This window comes from Manacus candei, unplaced genomic scaffold (assembly GCF_025592945.1).
Source record: "Manacus candei isolate 608988 ecotype Guabito, Panama unplaced genomic scaffold, ASM2559294v1 h1tg000035l, whole genome shotgun sequence".
Classification (NCBI taxonomy): Eukaryota; Metazoa; Chordata; class Aves; order Passeriformes; family Pipridae; genus Manacus; species Manacus candei.
Genome location: NW_026138083.1, coordinates 1,269,837 through 1,282,808, shown reverse-complemented (window position 1 = coordinate 1,282,808; position 12,972 = coordinate 1,269,837). Strand labels below are relative to the sequence as shown.

Here is a 12,972-nt window from a genome sequence, read left to right as displayed (position 1 = left end):
AAATAAATATTAAATATAATTATATTTAATTGTAATTTAATACAATGTAATTGAATTATATTATAAATATAATATAATTATATTAAACAAGTCTGCTTTGGAAGTGGAGACTATAAAAATTATGACTTAAGTAACAATTGCATGCCCACAGTACATGAGTTTATATAAACATCAATCAATTATCCAACAGTAACACACATGACCCCAGAATAAAGATCTATTTAAGTGTAAGTGAACTCCAAAACATTTTCTCTCAGTTTTGGACTTAGTTCTAAAGTATGAAATTAGTTGTATTTGATCTCTTTGGAGCCCAAGGGTGTATGAAACAAAACCACCTGAATAAGGGAAGTTCTTTGCTAGTGCTCCAGAAGGTTTTTTTTATCAAATATTGCTGGTTTTACACCAGGCAGCTGCTTTTGGTCTCACCCTGATTTTATCCCTCCTCACAGACAGCAAGAAGCAATTCTTGGCACGCCCGTTACACCATCCTAACCTACCTCCAGACCATGGTGTTCTACAACCTCTTCATCTTCCTCAACAACCCTGAGGCCGTCGATGACATCAGGTGGTTGGTCATCCAGCTCCTGGAGGACGAGCAGCTCGAGGCAAGTGCCCCCTTCCCTGGAATGCTTTCTCCCTGGAATGCTTTCTCCCGGTGCTTTGTGGAGTTTTTTTGTGGAAGAGCTGCCAGGTGGGAGTCAGCACAGCAGGTTATTTCCAGCTCAGCTGGAAAATCAGCTTTATGGGGTTTGTTTCTGTCGGGCTCCAGTCCAGGAAAACAGCTGTTCATAAAATGCTCCATTAGTGGTTTTTTTAGAAGTGCTGTTATTTTTACTTTTTCACAGAGTTGGTGAACCAACCACATTGCTTGGTTTCAGTGGAGCTGAAATAGAGATAATTTCACTGTAAATATTAGCATGTGTGTCTTGGGAGAAATTCAGCTTCCAACAGGGTAAAATACCTTCCTGTGTGGACAGTGTGTAAACCCACTATTTATTACTCCATAGGCCTGCTTCCCATTTAATCATGTCAACTTAGCAATGGCAAAAATACTTTTCCCATATACATCAAGCTCACCACAGCTGAGGGTTTGCATTAAATGCTGTGAATTTAAGCCATGCTCAAGCACAGTGAAGAATCTTTAGTGTTAACCTCCAGTCTGGTCCATCTCCCCTTCACCATCGTTCCCACTGGTGTTAGTGCAGTTGGCAAATACTAATGAAATGCTGCTTTTGGGTGCTTTTCCCTCTCTAGAAGAAAGAGGAGGTTCTGCAGCACCTTGCAATGCTCCCGTTGTTTGTCAGAACACTTACCTCATAATCTCCCATCATTTTGAAAAAATACCTTTTATTCACTTGAATGCAATTTATCTTGTTATTCTAAACGTACCAAATGATTCCTCTGCACTACAGAGACGTAGAGCTCTGGGTTCAGAACCACTTCCAGTCGTGTTGTTGCCATGGAAGCTTTCACTTTTCTTTGAAAAGTAATCTTGTTCTTCCTCGATAATAACTGACAGGATGCAGTATCCTGCAGAGTAATTCCTGTGCAGCTCTTGGGTGCTGGATTTTTAGGATGAGCATCCTCACCTCTAGCTAGGATTTGGTGTGTTTACCCTGCAGAACTGAGGGTTTGGTTCTTGGATTTTAAGATTTTTTTTTTTTTTTGCTTGTTTTGATACAAAGGTCCAGTCCTGATGATCCAACCCATCCTTTTGATTTAATACACAGACTGCACTCATGTCCTGATGAACATTTCTTATATTACACCACAGTTTTACAGGAATGGGAGTATTTTCTCTCTGCTTTAGCACCCCTTGCAACTTCTTCAGTTGGGTTTGGCCTGTGCTGCTCAGTGGTTTTGTTCTGATATTGTTGCAGTTTTACAGACCCATAGTCAGTTCTGACTGAAAAACCCAAATCCCATAGTTGATTGGAAGATTCCTGTGCTATTCCTGTGTAGCTTTTGTATTCCATAAGTCACCCTGTGAGTGTGATGATTTATAGATATATATATATATATATAAATATATAGTGTTAGATGTGATGACTGATCAGCTGCGATGAGGTGAGTGATCCGCTGCTTCATGTATGGTTTTTAAAGTCTTTGCTTCTAGGTGCTCCTTGCAGCAAAGTGTTCCTTCTTAGGTAGGTGATTAATTTAGGAACCAAAGTGGTTTTAATGCAGGCAGTAGTGATGTAAATAAGCCCAGCTCACTCGGGGCCTCGCTCACTTCCCAGCCGAGCTGCTTTGTGTGTGCCGGCTCTGCCATTAGCACCGCTGTGTTTCATTTAATGGCTCAGCTCCTCGGGGGCTCACAAATTGCCGATAAACAACACTGGCAGGCTCTCACCTCGTCCTTCCCCAGCCATTAGCAAAGTGGATCAGGTTTGAATAATACCTGGTAGAAATTGAAATGGAGCAGAGCGAGGTCCCAAGAGCTTATTCGAGCTTGCCTACTTTAATTATGGCAGCACTTGCAGCTGTACTTATTGTTTTGGAGGAGGCTCAGAACATTGTGTTCGAGGATATCATTTATTATAATCTGCCACCCTGGATCCAGGGCCCTGGGAGGGGGTTGTGCTCCACAGAGACAAACGTTCTGTTTGCAGTTACTTCCCAAAAACCTGGTGGCCGCTGTCAGCCTTTGGTTTGCAGGTTTGGAAACATGGGGGAGGTTTTTGGCAGCTTTGGATTACTGGAAGTGGGAGTGAGAGTTGGAGGGATTCCCAGTTTCAATGTGGCCTTACAGTCCTGTGACTTGGTGGCTTTGGGAGCTTTGAGGAGATGAGAGAAATTAGTGATCCTGAGAAATTAGTCTGTTTTTTTTAAAAGCAGCTCTGAGTTGGCTCTCCTTGGAATCCACTGACAAGGTGCTGTAGCTGTTTTAAAAAGGAATGGGAAAAGAGATCTGTATTTTGAGTAGTTTGGAAATTAGGTGAAAACTTAGTTGAGTCTTGTTCTCTGGGGTTTCTGTGTTACCCGAGAGAACATTATTTTTCCGACCTGGAATTGTGTTTTTATTCAGGTAGTGCAAAGGTCTGGTACTTGGGGCAAGGAAGTTTATCATTCTGGGGTGTTATAGAACTGAATTGTTGACCATAAACCACTGAAGTTATTTATTGTGGCTTATTAAACCAACATCTCTTGTGTCTTTCAAAGAATACTCGTACTACTAGTAGAACAAAATCAGCTGAGCCTTCTGAACATCCCTTCTGCCTTCTCTTGGAAAACCTCTTCTCTTTTTGTCAATTCTACATTTGAAGGGGGAAACTAAATGCTTTTGAATAAAGGACTCTTTGAAACTGATATTAATACAGAATGTGTTAGGGATGTTGTAAAGCAGGTCGATTCTTTGTGGTGGTGCATCTTGGTCTCTGTCCAAGGTTGTTTTTAAACTTTCTGAAGCTCCTGTAATCTGTGTATCTATGCTATCATACCTATGTATATCTGTGGTATCATAGGCTATGATATCAGCTGGTTCTGTGATAACTATTTACATCTGTGGTATGTTTATTAACAGTGGAGTTAAATTACATCGTTTGCTTGAGTAGCAGGTCACTTTATGACAAATTACTTGAAAGCACTTCTGTATTACAGCAGAGCTGTTAATTAATTTGTAAAGAGCCCTCTAAAGAGCAACTAATAACAGCATAATATTGTGAGGGCTTTTCTTGCGTGGAGTTTGGCCACTTGGCCCAGCTGGATGTCCCAAATCCCAGTTTGCTGCCATGCTCGTGGAGTTGTTAATTGTTAACTGTGTGTGCTGGTGTGCCTGATGCCAAAACAGCATAAAATGACTGCTCAGAGACAGTTTTGAGTCTTTAAGCAGCAAAGGTATTTATTTCAAGCAACACTGGGGTGCCAGCCAGCTCACGCTGGACAAACTGGCTCCTAAGTTCTCAGTGAAAAGCCAGGTAATTGATACAATTTTGGTGAGGGATTACAATATTTTACATGAATATTTATTACAATTACATCATCTAGTTATAATATTCATATCAGGCGGGGTTCAGGTAGAACTTGGGGCAGAGTCATCCCTTTGGGTAAATTCCTGGGGGTCGTTCTGTTTTCTTCGGCCTCATGGGGGTCGTTTTCTTGCTCCTCATCTTCATGAACTTTTCAACTCTTCCTGAGTTGAAAATCTTACTAAAAACCTCTTTACTCAGTTCTCCAACCCCCCCCCCCCAAATGTCCATCTTGTCTAATTCATGACTACTAGGCTAACCTTTTTGTTATATTTCATTAGGATAGAGCACACCAGGGACAAACAGGCCTCTCAGAACCTGATACCTTCTCTCCCTTAATTAATCTCATAACACATGTTTTCTGTCTCTGTCGTTCCAACCTAAATGCAGCACATTGCTCAAAGTGGTATCCGTGAGCCTCTTCTCGGAGAGGGATTTTAGCCTCTAAAAACCCTTGCTCTGTGTCATGCCCAGGTGAGGGAGATGGCAGCCACCACGCTCAGCGGGCTCCTGCAGTGCAACTTCCTCTCCATGGACCAGCCCATGCAGACACACTTCGAGCAGCTCTGCAAGATGAGGCTGCCCAAGAAGCGGAAGAGGGACCTGGGCTCCGTGGGGGACACCATTCCTTCGGGGGGTAAGGGAATCAGGGGAGCAGGGTGGGGGCAAACCAGTGGTTTGTGCTGCACAAAGTCTGCCAGCACTGCAGGGGTGGGGGCTAAGCAGTGTTTGGAAAATTAATATGTACCTGGTAAAAGATAACACCAGGGGGATGTTTTTCCTTCCTAGGCATTTCATAAACCATAATGGCAAATCACTTGTCCTTCTGCACCTTATAGAATCATAGAATCAGCTGGGTTGGAAGGGACTTCAGAGATCATGAAGTCCAACCCTTGATCCTCTACTGCTGTGGTTGCCAGCCCATGGCACTGATGCCACATCCAGTCTCATCTTAAAAACCTTCAGGGATGGAGAATCCACCCCCTCCCTGGGCAGCCCATTCCAATGGCTGATTACCCTCTCTGGAAAGAATTTCTTCCTATGCTCTGTTTCTGTCCGTGTAGTGCAGATCCCAACCCCTGCTGCACATCCTTGTCCTTGTCAAGTGCTTCAAGAATTTGATGTGCAAGCATAAGTGATGAACAAGAATACACAGCAAAAGCAAATTTTTTACTATGTATTCTTATGTTAAACTAATTTCTTAGCTCTTTTAGAATTAACACTCAAGATATTTTTCCACTTCCCAGCTCACAGAGTTAAGGATGCAGATGATTAAGGATAGCAAGTTCCTCAGTAAATAAACTTCCTTAGCTGTCGTAAGACATATGTTTTTACCTTCTGTTTTTCGTAGTGTGGCTTTTATTCTTAAGAAAAAAAAACCACAAAAACCCCCAACCAAACACACACAAAGAAAACCCCACTGAACAACCAACCAAAAAAAAAAATAGAACAAAAAACCCCCTTAGCCTTCGTTTGCAACTCTGGCTTCTGACTGGACATTTAATGCACGGGAGTCACAACCATTTGACTCCGAAGTCTGGGTTTCCATATTTTCTATGGTGTATTCCTGAGCTATTTATGAGTTTCCTTGAGAGAGGGAAGCTCGCTGGAAATGCTGCTGGAGCGTAGAGCTGTTGCAGATGAATCCCTGAGACGTCCTTCCGTTAGAAACCAAAGACAGAGGACGAATCTGGGATTCTGTGTGAGAAGGCAGGAGCAATGTGGAGATCCGTAGGTCTGTGCCTGTAGAGCTCTCTGGGTTTCTGCAGAAGGTGGAGGTCTCTGTCCTGGGGGGGGGGTTTTGCTGCTGTTTTGTTTTCCCTCAGTGTGGTTTCCTGTGCCTGCAGAGCTGGTGAAGCGCCACGCCGGGGTCCTGGGGCTCAGCGCCTGCATCCTCTCCAGCCCCTACGACGTGCCCACCTGGATGCCCCAGCTCCTCATGGATCTCAGTGCCCACCTGAACGATCCTCAGCCCATCGAGGTAAAAACACAGCGTTTCTGTGTTCAGGAGGACACAGCTAAAACACACTTGGCTTGCTCTTTGTTCCCCTTTCTCAGAAAAAAATTAGGAACCTATTAAGAAACTCAGTGTCTGCTGCCTTTACTAAATGATTCCAAATAATGTTAAATCACGGACTGCTTTTAAGTCTTTTTTGTGGTAGATTTGTCCTTGTTCTCAAATTTAAAACATCAGCTGAAAGCTGCAGGAACTGTATTTAAAATGTGTGTGTGTATATATTATTTTGAATTAAAAATGCCCCTTTTGTGGATGCCAGAAAACAACCTGAACCAAAACATCAGTCTGAAATTCTTAAAACAAAGATTTATAAGCAGCCCTAGAAATAAGTTTTTAATGAAACAGTTGCCCTTAACTCTGTTTTTTGTCCTGTATTGGGTTTTGTTAACCTTTGCTGTTTTAGAGGATTGAGCTGCAGAATTCCTTAGATTTAGCAAACTTTGCTGTGGTGTGACCTCCTGAAGCAGGGAACTGAACTGATGGGACTTTTCTTTTGTTAATTTAATAATAATCTTAATTTTAATAACAGGAGACAGTTTTCCTCTGATGTCTTTCTATGAGCTTACCATCTGTTTTCCCATGTTTTGAGACCCAAACCACTGGTTGCAACACCCCAGGGAAAGGCAACAGGGAAGAGCATTTTGCTTTTACCTCATAAGAATCTCTGAATGTTTTCCAACTCAGAACTGTAGGTGCAAGAATCCTTTTTATGAGGGTGTTGGAGTCACGCCACTGGTCAAAAGAGCCATGAAAATTAAAATACTGGGCTGAATTCCTCTGAGCCCTCCCGACCTTCAGTTCTGCTCCAGCACTTGGTGATGCTGAGCAGTTCTGTTTGTAGTATTCCACGTGTTTTGGCGTGGAGCTGGGATCCATGGGGGCCAGGGATCCCTCCTGACTGTGTGTCCTGCAGATGACTGTGAAGAAGACGCTGTCCAACTTCCGCAGGACCCACCACGACAACTGGCAGGAGCACAAGCAGCAGTTCACAGACGACCAGCTCCTGGTGCTCACCGACCTCCTGGTCTCACCCTGCTATTATGCATAGGTGGGTGAGCTGATGTGTTGGGACATCAGCTGACAGACGTGTCAGCCTGAGGAATCCTGGGGAGAGTAGGGGGAATCCCTCACCGTGGGGCAGCCAAATCTGCCCTCCTTACCCCTTCCAGTGGCCTTGGTCAAGGCCAGATTTGTCTTGATTAAATATTGCCCTGTGTGTCCCTGTGTTACCCCAGTGCTTTGCTAAGACATTTACACTTGTTTTCTTGACTATTGATGTGCCTTTTCTCCGTTTTCTGCCAGTTGACTGCCTTTTAAATGCCTGGCAGTGTCCCCAAAGGGGAGGTACATGCTGCTTTGTGCTCCTGGGGCCTGTGAGGACTTTAGCTGCCACCCAGCCCAGTATGTCACCTACACCTCCGATGGGGAATGGCTGCTGCCACACGGTTTCCTCTTCCACCCTGCCAGGTCTCCTCACCACAGGCACGTCCCCAAAGAGGGAATCCATTCCTGGAGTTTCTCTTTGTTGCACTACAAGACTCCCACCTCTCTTGTGTTGTGGTGTTTTGTGACAGTATTCCAAGAGAAGTTTTAACGTATATTTTCATACATATAATAGCTTGAGGTAATATCTGTGTTTTGAATTCCTTCTCTTCCAGGTTTCTCCCGGGACAATGAGGATGCAGGAACTTGTCTGCGAAATAAAGGAGACTCAAAAGCAACTGATCATGTAGAGAACTTTGTGTTGGAAATCCCGATGCCTAATCAAACCCACTTTTAAAATACAGACATAAGGACCTGGTTCTACCCAAAAGGAATTTCACCTCCCCAGGGAGCAGCTGTGGGAGCCCCCACAGTCCCCTCGTGGCTGCGCTCGCGGGGCCCGATCGTGAGTTCATGGCAAGACCCTCCTCCTGGGCCCGCACCACCCATCACTCTTGTTTCTGCTTCCTTGCACACGGTGACCTCCACTGCACACTTCCCACCCTCCTTTCCTGACCCCTGTTCCCAGCTGATTCCAGCGTCACGGATATGCAGAACCGGAGAGTGCCGTGCCCCGGAGTTCTCGCAGCGGAGCTCTGCACCCCTCCCCTGCTCAGCACACGATCCCGGGAGCCTGCCTTCCTCAGAGTTTTATTTTTCACTCCTGGGATTTGGGTATCATCCAGCCAGCTCAGGGCAGGATTGCCTTTTTGTACCTTCCTTGTGCAAATGTAAATAGCTGATCCCTGTGTGGTGTGGGTGGTGGCGGGGCAGAGCGCGGGGAGGGACGGCTCTTCCTGCCTGGCCAGGCCTTTAGAGGGAACTTGGCCACAGGTGGAATAAAAAAATCTATGATTATCTGCGTATTTGTGAGGGGAAAAGACTGGTGTCTCCATGTAATTAGAGCCCAAGACAGGAAATGATGGACTGTAAGTAGTGGTTGAACTCACGGAATGATATTGTATGCACAGTGTGGAAAGGCAGTTTTTAACAGTGTATTCCCATAAAGATTGTCACTGTTTGAGCAAACATATCTCGTTTGAAGATTGTGGAAGCTCTGTGTTTTTTTTGCCTGAAGCTTTGTTCAGAGACTGGTATGAATCGGCTGTGTAATAACCTGTTTAATATGTGTTACATAGTTGTAAAAGACTGTATAAATTGTAGAGGCATTGCATTGACAAAACATTGTACAGTTTGCAACCTTTTACATAACACCATTGTGAGATTAATTTGTAAAGATTCATACTTAGATGTTAATACAGTAGTGGTTCTGGCTTTTGTATCGAATCAAAATGCCATCCTTAGTTTTTTTAAATTATTTTCTTTAATGGAATCTCTTCCGTGTCCGAGAGGCAAGAGAGGGTTTGTTTTGGTTTTTGCCCTTATCTCATTCTGGCCGTGTCTCACTCAGATCTCACTGCACCACATGTGTGCTGACATCACACACCCTGGTGTGATGCCCTCATGGAACGGGAGGTACATGGGAACAGCCCATCAGCTGGTGTGTGTTCCCTGTTCCCTGCCTGGGAGGGAGCACCGAGACCTTTCTCCGAGCGTGTGACCGATCCCAGAGCTGGGAGCTCCCAGGTCATGGTGGGAGCGGTGTGGGCACACAGATGTACCCCTGTATAGTGTAGTGCCAAACTCTGAGCTCAGCTGTGTACGTAGTGAAAGACCCAATAAATGGACTGTTTGTAACACCTGCAGCTCGCTGTGTTTCTCAAGTGGAAATCGGTTGTTTCGAGACTTCAGGTCGTTGCCGTGCTTTTGAGCTTTTTGGGTGAGGCCCGTGTTTGTCCTGGGATCTGGCAGTGAGTCAAGGCAATGCTGAGGGTTAATTGAAGACCTTGTTCTGATGGCTGGGAAATGAGCTGCTGCATTTATGGAAAAACACCTTGTACCAGGAAAACACTTAGTTTCTCCAGTTCTCAGAAGTTACTAGTTTGTAGTGGAGATGGGTTTGCTGATAGAACGAGGAACTTTACAAGTGATGGAAAGCATTTGGTGCAGAGGATCATCTTTAGAGGATGTGTTGGCTGGTGAGCTGTTGCAGCAGATATTGCACGTGTTGTCCCGCCTACCTGGAGGGCAGGTCATGGTGAGATCCAGCTCTGCTGCTTTGTGCTGTGTTGGGAGTTTCTTTCTTTAGTCAAAGTGCAGCTGGAACTGGTTGCAAGATCCAGTAGGTAATTCTGTGGTCAGAGGTGGTATTAATTCCCAACAGCTGGCTGTGAATCCACAGTCAATTCCTTGATCCAAACTGATCACCCGGTAAACAGAGCACTTGTTCAAAGTATACCTGTGATAGTGTGAGCAAACCTGTCCTGACTGAGTTTTGGTGAGGGAAGGGTTGTTAGTCTCCTGTTCTGGAACTCTAGGAACAGTTTTGAGAGATCTTCATCAAAGACCACAACTCCACTACTGCTTTTATTCCCTGACTTTCCCCGAGCAACACACACATCCTGAATTCAGAGCTGCCATCACTTTGTCTTCTGCTTTCTCTTCCCTAAAGCCTTTGAGATGAACCAACTGCAGGACCTCAGTCTGGAGAGGGAGACAGCTCTAGCATGAGAAGAGAGAATTTTTCCCCTTGGAACAGGAAGGGAGATGGAAAAACACCTTGGAGATGGTCTGGTAGACTTGATAGCCTTAGGGACCTGTCAGTCTGCACAGATAACCTGTGACCACACTGTGAAGCACCAGGGAAGGGCAAAAATGTAAGGTAGAATTCATTTGTGGGAGGTTTTTGGGTGTTTTTTTGTTTGCTTGGGGGGGGCTTTGTTTGCTTGGGGTTTTTTGTTGTTGGTTGGTTGATTTTTTTGTTTGTTTGTTTGTTTGTTTGTTTTGTGTTTTTTTTCTCAAGTTGCCAGTGAGCTACTGCTCAGTTATTCTTGTGCTAGAACATCAAATGGTCACATTAAGTGGTGTAATCTCCCATATTTCCATAACCAAGTATATTTGATGCTTATTTTGATAAAAATACGTGAGAAAATCATCCAGTAGGTGAATAACACTTTAAACTTGTGCTTTTGGGTGGTACCACAGGCTCAAAATTGGATGTGTTACTGACAAGTCGAACTAATTTGTGTGGGGGTGGTTTGGGGTTTTAATTAGTGAGTAAAAGGGATGAAGGTCCTTATTTCTCATGTGTCCCTTTTACGTCCAGATATGTCCCCTTTCATCCTTTGTATCCTTTCCCAGACTGCTGGGAGCTCTGTGCTGTGTGCACTGGCTGATGTTTCCTGGCAGTTTTTCACAGTTAGGCATCCCCAGCATCCCACACTCTGCTCAGTCTCACACTTTCCTCCACAGCTTCAGGCTCCCTGGAATCCTGCAGCAGAGCCTCCAGCTTCCCCTGTGTTGTGGAAAACACAATGATCTGGTAAAGATGTAAGAGGGAAAATAAACCCACATGGCAGCAGAAGGTTTTGCTGGCCCCTGTCCTTGGAATGTTTTAACTTTAACCCTGCTGTGAGTTACCAGCTGACATCCTCATGATGTTACATCCTCACTGGCATCCTGCAGTACCTGGAAGGCAACTTTTTGGGGATTTCCCTGTCACAGGATACTCACTGTCCACAGCCACCTTGGGGCACAGGCTCTGCAGAAGAGAATTTCTAATGAAGGTGCTTCTCAGAGATATTAAGAGAGATTTAGGAGAGAAAGTCCCTGAGGTGAGAGGGGAAAAAGGGTTAGTTTTCTCTCCCTGGGAGGGAGAGTGACTCTATGTAAAGTGGTCTTGCATGAAGGGTGTTCTCAGCACTGATAATTCTGCTGATAATATTTGTAAGCTTCTACCTTTGATTTCTGATGGATTAAAGGTGAGTTGTTGCTCTTGTGATTCCTGCCTTGCAAAACAGGCTTTGTTCCCATGCTTTTCTCCCCCACCCCAAACTTTGGCAGTTGTTTTAAGGAGTTAAAAAGCTCTTTTGAAAAGGGACAGTCCAGTGAGACACTTTGCTGTGCCAAAGGGGCTGGGCAGGGGTTTGTGCTCCCACGGAGATCTTTTTTGCCTCAGCTCATTCGCTTGCTCCCTGAGTACAAACCCTTCTCCCTGTTTTCTGCTGGAATGTGTGAAGCTCTCTGACTTTAACCAGCAACACTTTTCCTTCATTTCAAACTACAGTTAATAACTGTAGTTAGAGGGGTAAAACATCCTAACTAAACCCACCCTTGCCCCTCACAGACCCGTTAAACAGTGTGTTAATGAAATGAGTGACAATCTAAATTTGTTACCAAGAGAAAAATCAGACTTTTCTTTGGCTCTTTTGCAGGTAACTAGTTCTAAAGCAGCCAACTTGCTGTAAAGCCCAAGGATTACAGTTTTGACTCCTAAATCCATTTTCAGGCGTTTCAAAAGCATGCATGAGTTCAGAGACTCAGCCTTGCTCACTCCTTTTGCTGAAAACAGTCCCATGAGACAGGTGCAGCTTTATTTCTGTGAGTGTGTTTCTGCCTGCTCTTCTAGGAACTGGAATCTGAACTGTGGTCACCCAGGGCTGAGCATTTGGCCAGAGGACACCTGGAGTTACACAGACCTTCCCAACCTTTTAGAGGACTCTTGTTATGCAAAATGTGTTGTTACTCCTGTGGCTTTGGCCTCAGGGGTTAGACTTAGTGTGAAGCTGAGGTCAGATTTTATGCAGGGTCTTGTTTCCAGCTGAAGTGAGGTGTGTTGCCTGCTCAGAAAGCAGGTGAGGATCTTGTGCTCGTTGGTTTCATGGGAAGGGAACAATCCTCAGTATTTCCTCAGCATTAACCACTTTGAAGTAATTCGCTCTTGTTTAATCACGTAATGCAGTGTCCTCTGATATTTGTAAATAATAGAATCCAAGGAGGGAGAGCCCAGCTTGCCCCTGAAAAAACAACTCGTAGTCATTGGGGCTCAGTGGGATTCACCCCCCGAATTCAAATTAACCAAGGCTGGAGAACAAAAGTATAACTAAGAGGGAAAATAAGTGACAGCCAAGCTGAGAGGGAACATACCTTGAAGCCACAGGAAACCATGTTTTGGGTCTTGGACATTCCCCCTCCTAGTTTAAGAACAACCCTGTGTGATTGCTGGGGTAGGGGATGGTTATTAAGACAAGTTTAAGATTGATGTATATGTAAGACAAGTGGCATGCAGAAGTCAGAAACTGGATCTATGGTATTTCCACAGTGGTTTTGTGCCTTGCCTGGCTGGATTTTGATCTCTTCAACCTGCATTTCCAGTGACACAGAGGCCCCTGGGTTGTGTGTGTGCTTGGGCCAGCTGGGAGAACGTGCAAGGAGAGTTTTCTGGACTTCACTTCCCTGTGAGTATTTCAGAACGATCCCTTAAAGTGCCTGGAGAGAACTTACAGGAAAGGCAGGGCAAGGCTGCTTGCAAGTACTGACAGGACAAGGGGGAATGGGTTCAAATTGAAAGAGGGTAGATCGAGATTGGATATTAGGAAGGAATTCCTCCCTGGGAGGGTGGGGAGGCCCTGGCACAGGTTGCCCAGAGAAGCTGTGGCTGCCCCT

At 44.8% G+C, this 12,972-nt stretch overlaps 1 protein-coding gene across 1 annotated transcript in view; it reads left to right on the top strand.

Moving 5' to 3' along the window:
- The window catches only part of PSME4 (proteasome activator subunit 4), a 48,093-nt gene extending 38,920 nt beyond the window's left edge, over positions 1-9,173 (top strand). The window contains exons 43-47 of the mRNA XM_051792832.1: positions 450-605; positions 4,443-4,605; positions 5,816-5,949; positions 6,899-7,033; positions 7,644-9,173. Of these exons, the coding sequence (XP_051648792.1) occupies positions 450-605; positions 4,443-4,605; positions 5,816-5,949; positions 6,899-7,033 (588 nt within the window). The 3' untranslated portion in view covers positions 7,644-9,173. The remainder of the gene's footprint in view (positions 1-449; positions 606-4,442; positions 4,606-5,815; positions 5,950-6,898; positions 7,034-7,643) is intronic.
- Positions 9,174-12,972: the final 3,799 nt, after the last annotated feature.